Genomic DNA, 21,719 nt, shown 5'->3' on the forward strand with positions numbered 1-21,719 from the left:
AGAAAAAGTAAACCATTCATTTGGCTAATGTATCACGTTTACCATTCTGTTCAGTGGGATGGTAGTGTTCAGATCATTTACATACATTTACTGATGCTAAAATAAATATATAAGGGAAATAGTAGTCACTTTTTCTGGAGGAGAAGTGCATTTCCTAGTATCCATGTGGGTTTTTCTGGCAATCAAGCCATGCTTTCTGACTGGGCTTGTGAGTCCTTTCTAAAAAGGACTCACAAGACTTACACCACTCCTTTGTGTACTAAAAATAAAGAAGTGTTGGAACTGAAATACAGGCATCAATCCCATCACTTGTGATTTTCTGGTGCAAAGTCACACAGTATACACCCTTAAAACCAAACGGACTTCCATGGAGGTGCTCAGGCTGACAGCTTACTACTATGGACAACTTTCAAGTATATGTCACTGAATAAGGTAAACATAATCAGGCAGCAGATTACAGAGGAAACAATATTTAAAAGGATTTTGGATAGAAAAGTTACATTCATATGGGGTCTAAACATACACTGCGGGTTCTTTCTTGCTATCTTTCTTACATATTTGTTTTTCCCCCCACACTCAATTTTACACTCTAATTAAGGGGTTCATATAGTTATATTTGAGAATCATGGATCCTACAAATCAAACTAAAAGTTGTTAACTGACAACCCTTCTAATCACTACACATTTAATAAGAATTTGTTGTTGTATAATATGGCTCTGTATTATACAAATCAAGAATTTAAAAGTGTTACAGATATAAAAGCTCTTGGGCATTGTCACAAGACTTTTGTGACAGTTTCTTTGGGACCCTTTCCTTCTGCTATATATTTTACCTTTTTTTTTTTTTTTTTTAAATCAACCACTGCATTTTCATATGCTGCTGACCATGCTGATCAATTTGTGTGTGTTTAGATATAAATATTCCATTTCCCCTAACCAGGTGGAGATTTAGGGGCCTACACCAGGAGAGGCATCTTATTTATTAAAAAGGATACCTACAGTTGGGTAATAAATTACGGTTATCATATATGCAGTCATTGTAACTGCTTTGCAACCAATGCAGCCCAGCAACTAGCATTTAGTAGAAGTGCCCCTAATGTCTAATATAATCTGGTACCCTTCCTTCACCTAATTTCCGTACTTACAAAATGAATTTAACCATATTTTGGGATTACATGTATGTTTCTGCACACAAACCATCAAAAAAGGATTGGAAGACTGCTGTTTTTGGACCCTTCTAGCAGTACAACCGTTTCAGCTTGTATGATGTGATCCTAGCACAAAATCTGACTTATTATTGGCAGTGAACAGAGGTCCAATCAGAAACCAGAGCTAGCTTTAAAGTGTAAGCTTAATAACTAAACAGTGAGCAAGAGTTTCTAATTTAAACACAGCGGAAAACCCCCAAAGTCACAAAATAAAGAGACTCTGAAACAACTGAAGATGTTTCAAATGGAACAAAGATCAGATGTAAAATGGAACCCAATACTCCTTGATAATCAGCTCCACTGGTCCTTCAAGTAAATGCTTATGAGATGGCTCCCCCCCCCCACCCATGCCAGTCAAAACTACAGATAATGCAACTACAAAAAGGACTAGTCGTTATTAGAATACCATAAGATTAGCTTAAAAAAATCCTGATGGCAAGTTGCCTTAAAGTCATCTATGTTCCTATTTTTATGCAGGTTCAATCTGCAGATCTAGTACGATTCTGGTATTACAAACTCAAACTCTGTACCACCCTCAGATGTATTCAGTTTAAACATATTCTGATTACTCTGCTGGATGAAGATATTATCCCAGTTGACAGGCTTTGTAGCAGAGTTAGCGTGGTTTCCTTCAGACGCAGGTTGCTGTGGTTCATCTGGGTCAATATCATACACAATTCCACCATCATTAATAACAGGAACATTAATGCCACCATCAGTAATAACAGGAACGTTAATTGCTCCATCATTAATAACAGTGCCATTAGTTGAGTTATTAACATACGCGTACTGTCTGATTTGCAGGGTTTTACAGGGGTTTAGTCGGTAAAGCTTTGAATCTCCTGATGGATCCAGACTGTGAACGGACCTTATATGTGAAGCCATAACCTGATAATTGATAAAAGAACTTCCACAAGTCAAGCACTGGTATCTTCGTTCACCGGTATGGTGAATCTCATGCTTAGTACGATATTCTGCAAGAGGGAAAACTCTCTCGCAGTAACGACACGGGTACTTTTTTTCCCAGGAATGGACGTTAAAATGTCTCCGTAAGCTGGTCAGACATACGTAAGATCGTTTACATACGATACAAATGTAATATACTCTACCATCCACTATCAGCTCATAGTGATCATCATGCTTCACCTTCATGCGCTTTCGGTTTGGTAATCCATCTAAATCTAGTTTGGCCTCCCCTTCCTCAGGATCTTCCTTTATGGGAATGACAATATCATACGTATCTTCGCCAATGTTTGCATAAACTTTGCAACCGGTTGACAGACCTTCAATTTCAGAAGCAGTGTCTAGTGTTATGATTTTTTTGCCGTCAATAATGCGCCGTGGCTCAGAGTCTTTAAATGAATCCAGGCTGCTTCCTGAAACAACATCGGCTATCTTAATTTTGAATTCGCCAGGTTTCGATGGAGATCCTTGAGTAAAAGTCACAACTTGCTTTTTCTGTACCCCATCAAAGGAAATGTGTTTTGGTGTGACAGGTTGCTGCCCCAAAGGGATGACAGAGGAACTTGGAGGAGAGAGGCCATTACCATGGATAATTACTTCTGTTTTGGGTTTTATAGCACTTATTTGCTGAGGCTTTAGTGAGCTGAAATTGACCACAGGTTTTTGTTGTGGTAAAGCGTTACCAGAGGTAATGTTTTGGGAATGTTGATTCTGAACAGCATTAGGAGTCCCTTGCTTCTGAGCTGTGGGACTAAGAAAACCATTTGCAGCTGGAGTTGGATTCTTACTTATATTTGCATTAACAGGTGGAGTAAATTTCTGTGTTGTTGATGAGGTGTTCTTTGATGATTGTTGGTTGGTTGGTAATGAATTCTGGGTAAGTTGAACTTGACTTGAAGGGGTAACTTTTTTTACTTCTGGTACTTGTTCATTATCAGGAGGTATTTGGGTTTGAGCAGCCTCCTTTCTCTCTGCGGGGGCCTGTTTAGATGACACAATCTCTGAACAAAATATTACATCATCGTCATCATCTTCCTTCTCTGAATTGTGATCTTGGGAACCAGAAGCCTTTTTGTCCTTATAATCATCACTGGACAATGAAAAGGATTCTGTGATTACAGGCATCTCGGTTTTCACATCAGCTTTGATTTTGACTGTGCATGGTAATGGACTATCTGAGCTTTTTTGTGGTTCAGGTGCTTTATGATCAGGGTTTGATGGTGCATCAGTACCACCATCTTTACCTCCAGCTCCCGATATGCTCTTTACTTGAGAAAGAGGGATACCAAGTTCTGCTATAAATGGGACTCCTAGTAACTTCCCTGACTTTATCAGCTCTTCCAGCATGTCACATCTCACACGAACAATTTTGGAGCTGTAAATGTAGTTTAAAATTTCTGCAAATATGTCAGCTTTGACAAAATTCAGCTCCACAACTTGTCCTGCAACAGAAAACAGCTGATGGAAATAAGTGCTACAAGCAGAAAGAATATTTCTGTGAGCTCGAAATTTTCGGTCTTCGACAATGACGGTCACATCGCAGTACAGCCCTTGAATACGCTGGTCATTTAAAGCATTGAGCAGAATTCCAGAATATTGGGTGTCTGTTGCAGTGATCAGCTTTTTTGTCTCCATGTCTGCAAGATAATAAAATACCTGGGTTAGTGCATTTAATAGCAAACCAGTTTCCAGCAGTCTCTTCAAATGCTAAATGCAATATTTGCTAGTGTTCATGCCTTACTGGAAATTAGTACAAGGATATTGTGTACACAACGGTTCATTAGATACTCTATCTGAAAAAATGTACAATTCCAAACTAATCATTTTAATTTTGGATAAATATATTTTTCTAGTGGATTAAAAACCTATTTTTGATTACTATAAGCACTGCTGTGCTCCAAATTCTTGTAAAATCTGGAATGCTTGGGCCCTGATGTTTTTCTAGAGGTCTTTTTTTCTAATTTCAATATTTGAAATTAACCAAAATTTGTGCTTTGACCACCGCATCTTTTACTTGTCAAAATGTCAACCTTTCTCGGCATTGACACTCCAAGCAACTGTGGTTTCTCACCTAAGAATTAGGTCTTGAAACTAACTTTCAGGCAATTCTCATGTCTGCCTGTTTTAAGTTTACAAAAAATGAACAAATAAAACTGCTTAGCGAATAAAATATCTTAAAGGGGCTGTTCACCTTCCAAACACTTTTTTTCTTCAGTTTAGTTGCTTTCAGATTGTTCAAATTGGGTTCTTTCACTGAGGGAGTCCATACTGTGACACTAACATGCAAATGAGTTCACGAGCATGCTTAGATTGTAGCATTGCCCTGAGTATTCTACCCAGAATGCCTAGTTTTAGTAAACTCCTCCACTAGAAGTATCCCAAAATTTCCCTATCTTGTCCCCTGCTGGTGATGTCATTATTCAAATGAAGGGCACACACTAACCTTCAGACAGGTGGCAGCACTACGGAACAGCAGCTAACACAGAGGTTTGGCTGATTTGAAAATAGCTTAGAAGGGTTGCTAAGCAACCAAGGAAATTCAATTGAGCATGTGCGAGATTTCAGAGCTGCAGTTGGCTGTGAAGATATAGGTAGGAGGAGGCAGTGAAATCCAAGAACTCAACTAGAACTAGAACTGCAGTGGTGATAGGGGAGATTTTGCAGAAGGTATAGTGAGCTGATGATTTACATTATACAACCAATTTTAAATGTTTTAAAAATCGTATTTCTTGAATTTTCGCATAGTGTATTTACTTAGTGAATGATTTTAGTTATGATTGGTGTCCTTTAAAGGGCATGTAAAGTAAAAAAAAAAACCTCCCATTTTTAATTTCTTTAATGAAAAATCTCCAATATACTTTAATTAAAAAATGCATACCATTTTTATAAGAAACCTGACTGAATGCAGTGAAATTCTCCCTTTACTGCTGTAGATAGGAATTGTCAGACAGTCCCCTAACTGCTCTGCAGGGAAACAATCAACTTATGAACAGCAGTGGGAGCCCTCGCCTAATTTATTTTTGCCTTTACATATTTCTTTATTTTGCCTTTACTATTCCCACCTCCAGCTGTAGGGACAAAGATCAGATTTAAACAGATAAACGCAGCTTCTATTTGGAGGATTATTTTGCTGCAGCCACTGGTTCTGCAGAGTTGGGAGAAAGTTTGTATTCAACAATACACATTACATGACAACACAGGACCCAGTGCAGTCTGCATATTCTGATTGCTGAATGGCTTCTGGCAGATATTATTTGACGATCCCTAAACAGCCCAAACCACACTGAGCATGTGCACAGTCTTGGTCTTGCAAAGATGTTTAACAAAGTTACAAGATGGTGACCCCCTGTGACCAACTTTGAAAACATAAATCATTTGTTTGATTAGGCTTGTGGTGCAGTAAGTTCATGTTTATGTTTAGTATACAAAATACAGCATTTGTAGCCTTTTTCTATTTTAGACTTTCTTCCCCTTTAATGAAGCTCAGGGATTCTGCTCAGCAGGGACAAAGATAAAAAAACTAAACTAAATGTATCAATTTAGAACAGTTAAAAAGTTGGCGACCTCCCCTCCCAGATCTGCTTTAAAAGGTGAAAAATTGTACTTTACACTACACTATTATAAAAACGACCTAAAACAGAAAAACAGAAAGTAATTGCAAATAGTCTTTATTTTTGGTGAACAATCTGAAAGCAACTGAACTGGAAAAAGTTTTTGAAGGTGAACAACCCCTTTAATAGGGATGCACCGAATCCACTATTTTTGATTCGGCCGAATCCTTCGTGAAAGATTCGCCCGAATACTGAACGAAATCCCAATTTGCATATACAAATTAGGGGTGGGAAGGGGAAAACATTTTTTATTTCCTTGTTTTGTGACAAAAAGTCACGCAATGTCTCTCCCCGCCCCTAATTTGCATATGCAAATTAGGATCTGGATTTGGTTCGGCCAGGCAGAAGGATTCGACCAAATCCGACCCAAATCCCGAACCGAATCCTGGATTCGTTGCATCCCTACCCTTTAATAAGCAGTAAAGTCCCATTCTGTGAAATGACTGGGTAGGCGTGCCAGCGTTCAGTGTGTTAAAGAGGGGAATTATCCAGCGAGCTCTCCAAAGAAATGGAAATTTTTGTCACACAAAATCCACACCCAAAAGCAGTGAGCAAAGTCTAGCAGGCTAACTAAACACCCTCCTGGGCAGGGACGGCAGCACGTCTGTCATGGTTTAAACAAGTAATAATACAAATTAAAGGAACAGTAACACCAAAAAATTTAAGTGTTTTAAAGTAATGAAAATATCATGTACTGTTGCCCTGCACTGGTAAATCTGATCTGTTTGCTTCAGAAACACTACTATAGTTCATATAAACAAGCTGCGGTGGAGCAATGGCGGAAATTGAAAAACGGCTATATGGCACAGGTTAACTAATGGATAACAAAAAACACCATTAGACAGACAGAGCTTATCTGCTATCTGCTGTGTAACTTGAGCTTTTTCTCCTTTGAATGGCTGCCCCCATTGCTACACAGCAGCTTATTTATATAAACAATAGTAGTGTTTCTTAAGCAAACACAGCAGTTTTACCAGTGCAGGGCAACACTGCATTATATTTTCATTAGTTTAAAACACTTTTATTTTTTGACGTTACTGTTCCTTTAATAGAGCATCTGGTTACTTATGGATGAGATTTTTAACCCCATGTCAAGTAAAAAAAATCACTGTAAATAAACTTTGGATATAGCACAAAATAAGGCAATAACATTTTAACAAATATATAGAAAAGTGCTCCTAACAAAACATTTAATGAACTTGTTTGTCAGGGAAAAATGTTAATTTGCTTCTGATACACTAAAGTTTGCCATACAAAGGCAGGCCTGAAGCTAATGGCTCTGCCTCTATAGACCAAGTTGGCAGTTTATTGGCCCATGTGTATGTGGCTGGAAATCTGCCAGAAAACTGTTGGGAGAGTTACAAAACCACATTGGCGCCTTGACTTGTTCCTTTCCTGATGAGCCAGATGATTGGATTTAACCTTTTTGGCCCAAGCAGTAACAAATCGGGTAAAGTTCTGCTAATTTGGTCAAAGTTTAAAATGAGTGGATTGCTAGTGTTTAACCAGGTTGAGGCTAAAATCACAAATCGCTGATACTGTTCTGTGTCTGTGGGCAGGAACATCATTGGCATCTGCCCGTTATTGTGGACAAAGTGTAGATTTTAGCATAAAAACAGACACTTGACAATGTTGTCCAATGAAATGGAACCTAGATTTCTTTTTTAATATGATAATTGTCAAAGAGCAAATCAAACCTAGGCAGTTTGTTCAAGATTAACTAAAAATGTTGACAGTTTTGTTCTCACTAATTTTGCTTCAATTTGTATGAACTATCATTAGTAGATGTAGAACTTTTCATTAGAAGCCTATGCAGAAGGCACTTATATTAAAAGTCTGATTATACCAAATTCCCATCCTTCGTTAAGCTAAGTTACAAGTATTTCAATACCTGCCCTGTAGTGCAAAGCAAACAAAAAGGGGAACAACCACAATGCTCTGACACAAAAGTCACACACCCCACATTTCTAGAACAAATTCTGATACATTTTCTGGAAAAGGTCAAGCAGTAGAGATGTCACCCAACTCTGTGCCAGTAGCTGATTAGTGCCGGCACATTCGTTATAATACTTCCAAATAAGCAGAGGGGATGTAATAAAAGACATGGGCACTTGGGTATTTTGAAACTTATAGTAAAACCTCTTTTTATTATTATCATTTATTTATAAAGCACCAACATATTTTGCAGTGCTGTACAATAGTCTACAGCAGTGTACAGACTACAAAAAAATAACCTATAGCACGTTGCTACGAATCATTTGCATATATTCTTACTAAAATTAAGTCTGGTGACCTACACCAATGCAGTCAGCCCAAATGTAAAAAGGCCTGGGATCTGGTTAGGTCGAGTGCTACAGAGAAAGAAATTAGTATAAGGTGCGATGGAAGGTGTAAGCAGACAAACACGTCCCAAGGCAGAATCGATAGCACACCAATCATCTCACAGTTATTATAGGAGTGTGATTTCTTTGTGCAACATTTTCCTTGCCACATGCCTTTTTCTATCACCATCTAACCTCCCCCCACCCCAACCGCCTGGGGAGCCAGCAATGCAGAGGTTTTCTTTCTGCAATCATTAGGCTTGGCCAAGCGTATAGCAAAGTAGTGACTTCCCTTTTTTAACCCTCACTCAGTTTGACAATGAATTCTGCTGTGAACCATTCATGTCCGTCCCAACAATTTTTATTATACGGCCCAGTATATGGATGGAGACATATTTCTCTTGTACCAAACTTACCCAACCTGAACTACAGTTCCCTGCCCCCCAACCCCTCAAAAGCCTTTAGTTGTCAGTATTTTGGGAGCTTTAGTTCAACAGCAGCTAGAGAACTGCAAGCTCGTGTGCCCATATGATCAGGGGGATCTTAACAGTGGCGGAACTACCGGGGAGCAGGGGGTGCAATTGGGCCAGGACCCGCACCCCCTCAGGGCCCCCCGGCAGCTCGAGCACTGCCGATTTCCTGGCCGCATCGGCCGATTTCATGTAAAATAATCAGGTTCGGAGGGGGGCGGGCCCACACCAGGGCCCGCCCCCCTCCAGTTACGTTACTGGATCTTAATGGCCCTCCTATACAGAACGGGGACCAATTTTGGGCCCTGTCCCATAAGTTAAGAATGCCAGCAATAGTACCCAAATAAAAAAAACTTGTCACACCTTCTGTGAAGGTTGTGCCCTAGAAGATTACTTGGGACTGCTTTCAAAAAGATCAGAGAGATAATATAGACTTTGTAGCAAGACAGATAGATGTTTTAAAATCCTGGATCAAATTTTATTTTTAACAATGGCTATTAAAAGTATTTATTTCCCTCAAGCATACGGCAAGTTAAAGGGACAGCAACACCAACAAATAAAAGTGTTCTAAAGTAAAGAAAATATAATGTTCTGTTGTGCCGCACTGGAAAGGTTGTGTGTTTGCTTCAGGTCCTCTACAATAGTTTGTATAAACAAGCTGTTGGGTAGCCATGGGGGCTGCCATTCAAAGCTGAAAAAGGCACAGGAAACACAGCAAAAAACAGATAAGCACTGTAGCATACAATTCGATTCTTCTGAACTTATCTGTTATCTACTGTGTATACTGTGCTTGAATGGCTGCCCCCATGGCTACACAGCAGCTTGTTTTTATAAACTATAGAAGAGTTTCTGAAGCAAACACACCAGTTTTAACAGTGCAGGTTTAACAGTACCCTATATTATTATTCCTATAAAGCACTTTTTGGCATTACCATTCTTTTAATAATACAGAGTAAAAATGAGTTTGAGACAAAAGAACTTACCAGCAAAAAGGGTTCACACTTTTAATCTATGAAACAGTTCAAGATGTATATAATGGAGTTAGAAACAGGTGATCAAGAAGGGTACAGATTGCAGTCAAACCTTCTTAGGTATAATTTGGTACAGCCATGGGTCAGTTTGGTGTCATCCAAAGACAAATAAAGCAAGGGACTGTATGCTACCATGATTTAAAGTGGTATTAGAGTTAATATAAATAAGAAAGGCGGCAATGGTCAAAATCAATATTTGTAAACCCAACGCATCTTGTTAGTCATTTGACTTTCACGCTTATCGGGGGTGGTGGTTCACAACGTGTTGTGTCAGTCTGACTTCTTCAGGTATGTATGGAATGAAGTCAGGTGGCACTGGCAAAACCCATTGGGTTAATGAACTGCAGATTTTGATTATAGTGCCAGAAAAGCATACTGCATACTTTCTGTACTGTACACTCCAAATGTCATGCCTTTCTCATTTACAATAAATACAATTCAGCTTTACACTAAGGGAGCACACCTATTCTTGAATGATTTGCTTTGAGATGAGAGGGAAGGTTAACACATTGTTTTATCGAGCCGTGTTGGGGTGTCATGGGGCTTAAAGCCAGACATTACACTAACCCCCTCTTTCTCCTGCACTGGTGGTACAGCCTCATTCATTGCAATGAAGTAAACGCACACACACAGCACAGAGGTGCTCCCTGAGGCCTGCGAGCAGCAGCCGAGCCTGGGGACAGCGTGAGGCCCAACCCAACAGCAAGAACAATGGGACCAACTCACACAACTGTATTGGGGCACAACACTCTAAAGTGAGGGGAGATTTAAAGATGGCGGCAGCGGCGGTACCACAAAGGAAGACAAAGCCGGGCTGATTTCCTATAGGCACGGTAGGCAAAGTGCGTGCAATGACTAACGCACAAGGGTAATAGAGGGAAGAGGTGGGTTGGCCCTCGTCTAAGGTAAAATTTGAGGGAAAGGCCCGGGCAGAGCTTTATTTACCTTTGTTGTCCCCCCGGGGGGCCCCCCGGTGTCTCGGCTTCCGCAGACAACGAGTGAAGCGGCGAACGCACAAGCTCCTCCCGCAGCCACCGACTTATGGGCTGCAATGCCAATAAACTACCGACAGGTGGCGTCCAAAGGAGTACAAAGGCGCCGAACCCTCGACTTGGGAGGACAGCAGCTTCGGGATAGCTCGTTGATTTCCGTAAACGCGGCGTTGGTTAGTGGCAAATACCGCGAGACGAATGGAAGCTGGACGAATTTGTTGCGCTGCTAGGTAACCGCAGGGTAGAGGCTAGTTCCTATCCTAGAAAAGGACGTGACGTCACGGTCATGTGATCCTACCATGTGACCGCTCCACTGCGGCTTACCTATTCTTGAGTGGCAAATTCAAAACACGGGAAAGTGGTAATGGGTTCTAGTGGCGGGCTGCGGACTTTTGACAGGACTTGCAACTAAATTCCCAGGGTTGCCAACTTGTATTGTAGGTTTAGTACAGGTTGCAACCTCTACCTCAGGTTTTGGGCAGTTCATTGTGTAGCTGGATGTTTGTAGGGATTGAAGGGATCACTGCCTCTGAATTTCTGTGGGGTGAGGGGGGATCACAGTGAATTAAGTTCAGGTAGACTCTATTCAATATTTAGACACCCAAATGCAGCTACAATATTGTTGTTGGAGCTGGGGTTTTTTTTTACCATTACTCTCGCACAATTATGGTGCAACAATGGCAAGATAAAAATGAAAGGCAAGACATACTGACACAGCTATAATAATATTATATTCATTAACCATAAACCGGTTTGCTTTTCTGCCATGCACTGAAAGTCTCCCTTAATGGAGAATAATGTAATGGACAACTTGGGAACAATAAATTGTATAGAAACTGTTGCCTTGGTGTTTCATGAGCTGACAGAAAATGTGGAGCGCCCAGTCAAGTAATAGAACATGGGATAATGGTCATGAGAGGGACTTCTATCTATTCATTGCCCCTAAACCTTTTTAAAGGACCAGTAACACCAAGTTATCTTAACACTTAATTCCCCCCAAACATCTATATAAGTCAGGATTACTCTCCCCTTTGGTTTTCTTTTTAAATCTTGAGCTTCAATCTGACTTCCAAAGTACTTCATAACAGAATGTGAAAAGGTGAATTCCTCTGTGGGCTGAACCAGAAGTCAGCTTCACATGGATGACCTAAAGCACCTAAGCTTATTTTTTTTTAAGCATCTGCAGTTCAAATGTTTGTTTCTTTTCCTTCAGACAGCTTTGGGGGTAATATTGTGAGCATATATATTAAAGGAACAGTTCAGTGTAAAATTAAAACACTGGGTAAATAGATAGACTGTGCAAAATAAAAAAATGTTTTCAATATAGTTAGCCAAAAATGTAATGTATAAAGGCTGGAGTGATTAGATGTCGAACAGAATAGAACAGAACCCAACTTCCTGCTTTTCAGCTCTCCAACTCTGAGTTTAGGTGGCCAAACACGGCCAGATTAAAGCTGCTGATATGGGTCCTTTAGACTGATTCGGCAGCTTATCTGCCCATGTGTGGGGACTCCCAACGGGTCCCCGCCAAATTGATATCAGGTTTGACGACCTCTAGTAGTGTATGGCCACCTTTAGTCAGCGACTCTCTCTGGACATGAGTAACTAAGTGCTTCAGTGAGTGCTTCAGAACAGACCCCTGCAGCTTTCATTGTGAGCAGAAAAACCTCTGTACCTATGTGTGTCTCTCAAAAGCTCACTGACAGCTGCTAACATTGGGGGGGGGGGGGTACTGCAGGGGCAGGGCCCTGAGAGTAATCCCGGTGGGCCCCGGGATACACTTATACATGGTATCACCTGAAAATGGGTTTCTGATGGTAGCCCTGACCCCCAATCAACTAACACATGTGGGTGTCAAAGTGCCTTAAATCTCCCCATATGCCATCTCTAATGAGAGTGAGACAATAAAAACTTATAGTTCTAAGGCAATGGGTGTTTGGTTTACTTGTTGTTGCATTTGGAGCATTAGACAATTTTATCTGCCTCTGCTGTAAATGACAATGGTCATTTGCCAACTGTCATTCTCCAACGGTCGCACTCATCCTAGCAACAGTCAGTGGCCTCAGCACTAGAGTGTGTGACAGTTCAGAGAGGCTTAAGTAGAAAGACAAGTAGCACAAATCAGAAGAATAAATGTCTGCCCTTAGGATTCCTGGCATTATGGGTGCAGGGGCACTGATCAGAACACAGCTGGTTATGGGAAGAAGGCACACTAGGTACATGCAGGGGGTAAGTATTCATAGAGAATGATGGGATCTGTAGTGCTGTTACAAGCCCACCCTGATCATGACATTATAAGCAATACAAATGCTACCTACCTCTTATGGTCAACCCTTATAGTGCATCATGGGAGATGATGAAGGCCCTTTCCACATGCCAGTGATAAAAGCCTACATCCTGATTGCCCAACATTTTTATTAGCTAAATAGAACACGCAACAGCAGTCAGGCTCCCTCACTTCCAATTACAGCCTTATAGTGAGTGCATTATGGGATCTGTAGTTTATGCATTGGCATACTATTTTTAATCACAGTGTAGATGGATAAAGAGCTGACTGCCATTTAGGACATCTGGGGCTCTAGAAGTGTCAGGGTCCACAGCCCCCATTTTGCTCCTGCTCACAAATATAAATATTCCGAGAGATTTGAGAGAGAAAGCGATTGTGAGAGACAGCAAAAGAATAAGAGAGAGAGAGAGAGAAGCAAAGAGAAGAGAGAAGACAAAGAAGAAAGAAGACCTTGAGTGACCCCCTGCCAGAGATTAATAACATCTTCTGATTTTGGGATCCTCTGGACAAAGGTACTGGTTGTCAGGGAGCCGGGAGCTCCCTCCAGGGAGGTAGTCTGGATCAAGGAGGAAGCCCTCTTGAGGGAGCAAGGTCGCGGTATCCAAAGGGTTAAGCAGAATCAAGGTCAAAGTCCAGGCAAGAGTTCAATGGCAGGCAGATCAGGATCAAATAACAAGAGTCCAGGCAGGGGGTCAAAACCAAGGCAGGAGCAGGAATCAGGATACAGGAAACACAAACAGGAACCCAGGATTAATGGCAGCAAATCCTATTCTTGGGCGCCGTCACAGTGTTTTGGGCGCCCTTTTATGATGAGATCCCGGCACCAGAGATGACATCATCATACAGCGACGCTGCAGCCATGTGTTCAGCATGGGCGCCGCCATCTTGGATCTTCACTGTGACCGCCGGGAATGTAAACAGCGCCGTCGGATACTTCTGGGTCGGGAACGTCTGGCAGTCCTGACAGTACCCCCTCCCCCACGGGGGGCCTCTGGACCACCAGGACAAGGCTTTTGGGGAAACCTGGCGTGGAAATCCCTCACAAGACGAGGAGCATGAACATCAGAGTGTCCTTCCCAGGAGCATTCTTCAGGGCCAAAGCCCTTCCACTTGATGAGGTACTGAAGAGAACCCCTGGAGATTCTGGAGTCAAGGATCTTTTCCACCTCATATTCTTGTTGACCATCCACAGAGATAGTAGGAGGGGGAGACTGGTCAATAGAAAAGCGGTTGGAGGTAGCGGGTTTCACCAAGGAGACATGAAACACGTTGGGGATTCGCATCTCAGGGGGAAGCTGAAGTCTGACAGCCACAGGATTGATAATCTCCAAGATGGGAAATGGACCCACAAACTTCGGACCCAACTTGGGAGATGGCACCTTCAGACGAATGTTTCGGGAAGAAAGCCAAACTTTATCACCAACCTTGAAGAGAGGAGAGGACCTACGTCTCCGATCCGCGAAGGTCTTGTGCACAAGAGCACTCTTCTCCAAATTAGACTTGGTTGCAGCCCAAATAGCGGACATATGGGCCGCATGGTCATCAGCGGCTGGGACATCAGTCAAAACAAAGTCTTGCGGAAAGGCTTGAGGATGTTGGCCATACACAGACATGAATGGAGATCTTCCAGTGGATGAATGACAGGCGTTGTTATGAGCAAATTCCGCCCACGGGAGAAGGTCAGACCAATCATCTTGGCAGAGGGAGACATGATTTCTCAGGAATTGTTCTAAGGCTTGATTCACTCGCTCCGCTGCCCCATTCGTTTGGGGATGATAGGCAGAGGAGAATTGGAGAGCAATACCCAAGACCTTGCATAAGGAACGCCAAAACTTCGCCGTGAACTGGGAACCTCTGTCAGAGACAATCTCCGCCGGGAAGCCATGCGGGCGGAAAATGAATTGAATAAACAACTGTGACAACTCCACTGCAGATGGAAGCTTCCGTAAAGGGATGAAGTGGGCCATCTTGCTAAAACGATCTATGACGACCCAGATCACGGTGTTCCCACTGGAGGGAGGAAGTTCGACTATGAAGTCCATTGCCAAATGCGTCCAAGGACGAGAGGGGACAGGCAAAGGCTGTAGTAACCCGCTAGGGCGAGAATGGCTAGGCTTGGAAGTGGCACAAATGGTACAAGCAGCAACAAAGTCTTTGACATCTTTACGAATAGTCGGCCACCAGACTAGACGCCGTAAAAGTTCTAGAGTCTTAGCAGGACCAGGGTGTCCCGCTTGCTTGGAGCTATGAGTCTGTTGCAGGATAGGCAGACGAAGTTCAGGAGGTACGAATGCCATTCCGATGGGAGTATCAGGAGGAGCAGAAGATTGACCAGCCAGAATTTGATCAGCAAATTGAGGGTATAAAGAAGCGATGATCTTGACAGGAGGAATAATTGGCTCTTGTCTTTCAGGAGTACGATCCACCGGAGTGAAACTTCGAGACAGAGCATCGGCTTTCCAATTCTTGGAGCCAGGGCGATAAGTCAAGACAAAGTTAAATCGAGAGAAGAAGAGAGCCCACCTTGCTTGTCTGGGATTCAGCCTCTTGAGAGATTGAATGATCTGTGTAGATCGTGACTGGGATCAAGGAACCTTCAAGGAGGTGACGCCACTCTTCTAAGGCAAGCTTGACAGCCAGGAGTTCTCGATTTCCTACATCATAATTATGTTCGGCAGGAGAGAACTTCTTAGAGAAATATGCACATGGGTGCAACTTTCCATCAGAGCGATGTCTTTGGGACAAGATAGCTCCAGCTCCAACTTCAGAAGCATCCACCTCGATGAAGAAAGGTAACTCCGGATCAGGATGGCGGAGAACCAAAGCGGAAGTGAAGGCATCCTTCAGGGATTGAAAGGCTTCAATAGCAGACGGGGGCCACAAGCTGGGTTTACCCCCTTTTCGGATGAGGGCCAGGATAGGAGCAATGCGAGAAGAGAACCCCTTAATGAATTGCCGGTAGTAATTGGCAAAACCAATGAATCTCTGGATTGCCTTAGTGCTCAGCGGTAGGGGCCACTCTTGGATTGCAGACACTTTCACAGGATCCATCTCGAAACCCTCTGGGGAGATGATATAGCCCAGAAAAGGAATCTTGGACACTTCAAACAAACATTTCTCCAGTTTGGCAAAGAGAGAGTTCTTCCTCAAACGAGAGAGTACTTCCTTCACCTGGGAGCGATGGCTTGCAAGGTCCTTGGAGAAAATCAGGATGTCATCTAGGTACACGACCACAAACTTTCCCAAGAGATCCCGGAAAATGTCGTTCACGAATTCTTGAAAGACAGCGGGGGCATTGCAGAGACCAAAGGGCATTACGAGGTACTCATAGTGCCCATCACGAGTGTTGAATGCTGTCTTCCATTCGTCACCTTCACGGATGCGGATGAGGTTATACGCCCCACGGAGATCCAACTTAGTGAAGATTTTAGCCCCCTTCAGTTGGTCAAAAAGTTCTGCGATCAGAGGCAAGGGATACCGGTTCTTAACGGTGATTTTATTAAGACCCCGGTAGTCAATACAAGGACGTAGGCCTCCATCCTTCTTCTCCACGAAGAAGAATCCAGCCCCTGCAGGAGAAGTAGAAGGGCGAAAATACCCCCGCTGGAGATTTTCTTGGATATATTCCTTCATGGCAGCGGTCTCTGCTGGGGAGAGAGGATAAGTGCGACCTCTAGGAGGCATGGTTCCGGGCAGGAGATCAACTGGACAATCGTAGTGACGAGGAGGGAGAAATTCTGCAGACTTTTTACAGACGACATCAGAGAATTCCTTGTAGAAGGAGGGAAGCGTCTTCAAATCTGACGTAGAAATATTCACCCTCTGGATGGGTTCAGCAGGAAGGCAATGCTGTTGGCAGTATGGACTCCAACGGGAAACCTGCCCCGAGGACCAATCAATGATAGGGTTATGCAGGCGTAACCAGGGAAGCCCCAAGACGACTGGAACAGAAGGACAGGAAATAATCAGGAACGATAACTTTTCTTTGTTTAAAGTCCCAACCTGCACAGGCAATTCCCCAGTCGTCATAGAGATAAACTCGGATTCAAGGGGTCGGTCATCAATGGCGGTTACTCGAAGTGGAGGAGTCAATGGAAACAGGGGAACATTCATATGCTTGGCAAAGAGAGCGTCCATGAAATTTCCGGCAGCTCCAGAGTCAATAAAAGCTGAGCCAACAATGGTCTTAGTGGACAGACGGATCTGTAAAGGCAGAAGAAACCTGTGAGAGTTCTCTTTTCACTTGGGAGTAACGCCCCCTACATGAGTCTTTCCAAGGTTACCTTGAAGAGAGGAACTCTGAGGCTTCACAGGACAGGAGTTGGCAAAGTGAGATTGACCCCCACAGTAGAGACAAAGTCCAGCCGTACGTCTCCGGAGTTTCTCCTGTTCAGAGAGACGAGCTCTTCCGACTTGCATAGGTTCCTCCGGAGGAATAACAGAAGGCTGCTGGGGGGTAGGAGGTAATAGAGGTCTTTGAAAGCGAGGAGCCAACACGGGTTGAAATTTCTTGACTCGGTCCCTATCTGCTTGATGTTCTCTCTGACGGGTGTCCACCTTGACAGACAAAGCAATGAGGTCTTCAACCTGCGTGGGTAATTCACGAGAGACCAGGTCATCTTTGAGGCGGATAGAGAGACCATTGTAGAAGGCAGCATGATAGGCATCATTGTTCCAACAAGTCTCTGCAGCGAGAGTACGGAATTCAATGGCATATTCTGCAACACTGCGATTTCCTTGGCGGATCTGGAACAGACGAGAAGCAGCGGTCGCCACCCGACCGGGAGCATCGAACACAGTCCGGAATTCTTGAAGGAAGGCTTTGGAATCATCAATTAAAGGAGACTCCTTCTCCCAGTGCGGAGATGCCCATTCGAGCGCTTTCCCTGCCAGACGAGTGATCACGAAACCAACCTTTGCTCGCTCAGAGTTAAATTCTGCAGGTTGCAGGGCGAACTGAATCTGGCACTGATTCACAAAACCACGACAGGCTTGAGGGTCGCCACTGTAGAGAGGCGGTGCAGGAATACGTGGACCAGAAGTGGAGGACTGTGTAGCCATGTCGGCAGCAACTAGCGTGGGCGTTGTCGGCGTTGGAGTAGTCGGCGTCAGCATAGATAACTTTTCCAAAATCGCCTCCAGTGTGCGTCCGTCATAATTTTGCCGAGCTTCGTACGCCTCCATGCGAGTATGCAGACCTCGAAAGGCCCTGGCGAAATCTGGCTGAGCTTCCTCAGTGGGATCCATGGCCCAAGAATAATGTCAGGGAGCCGGGAGCTCCCTCCAGGGAGGTAGTCTGGATCAAGGAGGAAGCCCTCTTGAGGGAGCAAGGTCGCGGTATCCAAAGGGTTAAGCAGAATCAAGGTCAAAGTCCAGGCAAGAGTTCAATGGCAGGCAGATCAGGATCAAATAACAAGAATCCAGGCAGGGGGTCAAAACCAAGGCAGGAGCAGGAATCAGGATACAGGAAACACAAACAGGAACCCAGGATTAATGGCAGCAAATCCTATTCTTGGGCGCCGTCACAGTGTTTTGGGCGCCCTTTTATGATGAGATCCCGGCACCAGAGATGACATCATCATACAGCGACGCTGCAGCCATGTGTTCAGCATGGGCGCCGCCATCTTGGATCTTCACTGTGACCGCCGGGAATGTCAACAGCGCCGTCGGATACTTCTGGGTCGGGTACGTCTGGCAGTCCTGACACTGGTCCTGTATTTCCCCCTCTATAATATGCGCTTGCAACAGTAAGGTTAGCTTATCCCTTGGCTGTAGTAGTTGCCATGCTGCTCATTATAGATGTAGCTATAGCTGTTCTTGTTTAGTCTCACCTTTGTGAGTTGGGGGATTTATCTTTAGTCTGTCCCTGCTGTCCCCCTCGGTTGGTCCCAACCCACTATTGTCCCTAAAATTCAATGTACAGTCCCCACCCCAGCAATGTACTTTATCCCACTAGTATAAACTGGACTGTATACTTTTCTATATAGAAGCACAATAAAAGGGGTATAATATCATGGCAGATAAATCATATTAGTAAACGTGCTTGTTCCTATGTGCTGTCCCTATACATATGGCACCTCTCCACATTAACTCTAACCTTCCCAAATCTCTATTTCATATTGCAGGGGTGTCGGAGATGGGCTTGTGTTCAAGGAAGGACCGCATTTACATAAAAGGCTATCGCCAGGTAAGGCTGTTCTCTAAAGTGGCTGCTGACAAAGGTGTAAATGTCATTAAATAGAAATTTAACGGGGTTTCGTTTAGTGTTTGCCCTGAGCGTTACATTTCCCATTTAGAGTTAGAATTTGCTAGTGAGAGTTGCCATGTTATTTGCTCAGTCTGTAGAGAGCATTGTTACATAGTATACATAGTTAAATCTGGTTGAAAAAAGACAAAGTCCATCAAGTTCAACCCCTCCAAATGAAAACCCAGCATCCATACACCCCCCCTCCATACTTTCACATAAATTATATATACCCATAGCTATACTAACTATAGAGTTTAGTATCACATTAGCCTTTGATATTATGTCTGACCAAAACATCATCCAAGCCACTCTTAAAGGCATTAACTGAATCAGCCATCACATCACCCAGCAGTGCATTCCACAACCTTACTGTCCTGACTGTGAAGAACCACCTACATTGCTTCAAATGAAAGTTCTTTTCTTCTAGTCTAAAGGGGTGGCCTCTGGTACGGTGATCCACTTTATGGGTAAAAAGGTCCCCTGCTATTTGTCTATAATGTCCTCTAATGTACTTGTAAAGTGTAATCATGTCCCCTTGCAAGTGCCTTTTTTTCCAGAGAAAACAACCCCAATCTTGACAGTCTACCATCATCATTTAAGTCTTTCACACCTCTAACCAGTTCAGTTGCACATCTCTGCACTCTCTCCAGCTCATTTATATCCCTCTTAAGGACTGGAGTCCAAAACTGCACTGCATACTCCAGATGAGGCCTCACCAGGGACCTATAAAGAGGCATAATTATGTTTTCATCCCTTGAGTTAATGCCCTTTTTTATGCAAGACAGAACTTAATTTGCTTTAAGAGCCACAGAATGACACTGCCCATAATTAGACAACTTGTTATCTACAAAAACCCTAAGATCCTTCCATTTAGTGTATAACTTGAATTTATATTATATTGCATAACCTTGCAATTATTAACATAAAACCTCATTTTCCAGTTTGCTGCCCAGTTTCACAACTTTGACAAATCACTCTTTAAAGTGGCAGCATCCTGCATGGAACCTATAGTTCTGCACAATTTTTAGTCAAAAATCAAAAATAAAACAGTACTTTCAATGCCCACCTCCAGGTCATTACTAAACAAGTTGAAAAGCAAGGGACCTGCGGTACTCCACTAACAACACTGTCCAATTAGAAAATGTTCCATTTACCACCACTGTTTGTAGTCTATCTTTTTGCCAGTTCTCTATCCAGGTACAAATACTATGTTCCAGGCCAACATTCCTTTATTTAACCAGTAACCTTTTGTGTGGCACTGTATCAAATGGAGAATCAAGGTCCCTGCTTACCTTCTCATAAAAAGAAATTAAGTTAGTCTGGCAAGATCTATTACGCATAAAACCATGCTGGCACACAGCTTCTTTGCATGATTTATTGGCCTCCTTATACCTTATAAATGATTCGGCTGTCCCAGCTAACTTGAAAGCCTTAAAAGCATGTCTTTTCTTACCCACCTCAACACCAACACTTATATTGAACCAAAAAGCTTTTGCTTTGCAATGACGATCAATGTAACAGCTCCCCTAGTGGTAATAAATACATATTGTTTTGGGAAGAAATTGTCACTTTCATTATTACTGGGGATTAAACAGAAATTGCTGGAATCCGTAATGTCTTCTTGTTTCTTACATTTCTCTAGGGCTCACAGTGGATCTACAGGAAGGAGGAGAGGATCTGTAAGATCACTGATTTGGAGAGCATGAGTGCACCAGTGGTGCTCCCCCCTTATACCTAAAATATGGTTCCATAGACAGGAGCACCCTTAGGCCACTTGGTAGACCCTGCATTCCTTTTCAATCCATCCCTCAAACTGCAGGAGCCGGGTCTGCAGGCTGCCTGGGGTCCAATGGAATGACGAGGAATGCAGGGTTTACTTTGTAACTTAAATGTGCTCCCATGTATATGTAGCCATATTCCCCTCTGTTTCAATACCCTCCACCGTAATTTCACCAGTGCTGCCCCCCTTACACCTAAAATATGGTTTCATAGACAAGAGCACCCTTAAGCCGCTCAGTAGACCCTGCGTTCCATTCCATCCCTCAAGACTGCTGAAGCTGGGTTCTGCAGGCTGCCTGGGGTCCAATGGAATGGAGAGGTATGCAGTGTTCACCTTGGAGCTTAAAGGTGCTCGTGTGTATGCTGCCATATTGCCTTCTATTTCCATTCCCTCCATCGCAATTCTAACCACAGTATCCCTTCTTTCACCGTAAATATGGTTCCATAGACAGGAGCACCTTAAAGCCACTCGGTAGACCCTGCATTCCTGTCCACTCCATCCCTAAGACTGTAGAAGCCGGGTCTACAGGCTGCCTGGGGTCCAATAGAATGGAATGTAGTGTTCACCTTGTAGCTTAAAGGCGCTCATGTGTATGCTGCCATATTCCCTTCTGTTTCCCTCACCCTGCTTCATATTGATGCTTGGAGCAAATCCGATCGCCGTTAAGGGGTCAGGAAGGAATTTTTCCCTCTAGTAAGCAGATTGTCCCAAGCTTGCCAGAAGTTTTTTGCCTTCCTCTGGATCAAATAGCACAGTTTATCTAATTATTATCAATAAAACTGTGACTTACACAGATTTAACATCAAGTT

The 21,719-nt window shown here is 43.2% G+C and overlaps 1 protein-coding gene and 1 long non-coding RNA gene across 2 annotated transcripts; one reads left to right on the forward strand and one right to left on the reverse strand.

Annotated features, from left to right (window-relative positions):
- Positions 1–834: 834 nt before the first annotated feature.
- Positions 835–10,643, reverse strand: zbtb33.S (zinc finger and BTB domain containing 33 S homeolog). Its single transcript, NM_001088674.1, is given in 2 exon segments — positions 835–3,808; positions 10,550–10,643. A coding segment is annotated over 1 exon segment (2,106 nt). The 5' UTR covers positions 3,807–3,808; positions 10,550–10,643; the 3' UTR covers positions 835–1,700.
- Positions 10,644–10,701: 58 nt separating this feature from the next.
- LOC121397577 lies at positions 10,702–21,454 on the forward strand. The gene is made up of 3 exons (XR_005963768.1): positions 10,702–10,826; positions 19,009–19,070; positions 20,773–21,454. It is a non-coding gene; the product is annotated as an uncharacterized LOC121397577 (long non-coding RNA).
- Positions 21,455–21,719: the final 265 nt, after the last annotated feature.

The sequence above is a fragment of the Xenopus laevis genome, chromosome 8S (assembly GCF_017654675.1).
Source record: "Xenopus laevis strain J_2021 chromosome 8S, Xenopus_laevis_v10.1, whole genome shotgun sequence".
Classification (NCBI taxonomy): domain Eukaryota; kingdom Metazoa; phylum Chordata; class Amphibia; order Anura; family Pipidae; genus Xenopus; species Xenopus laevis.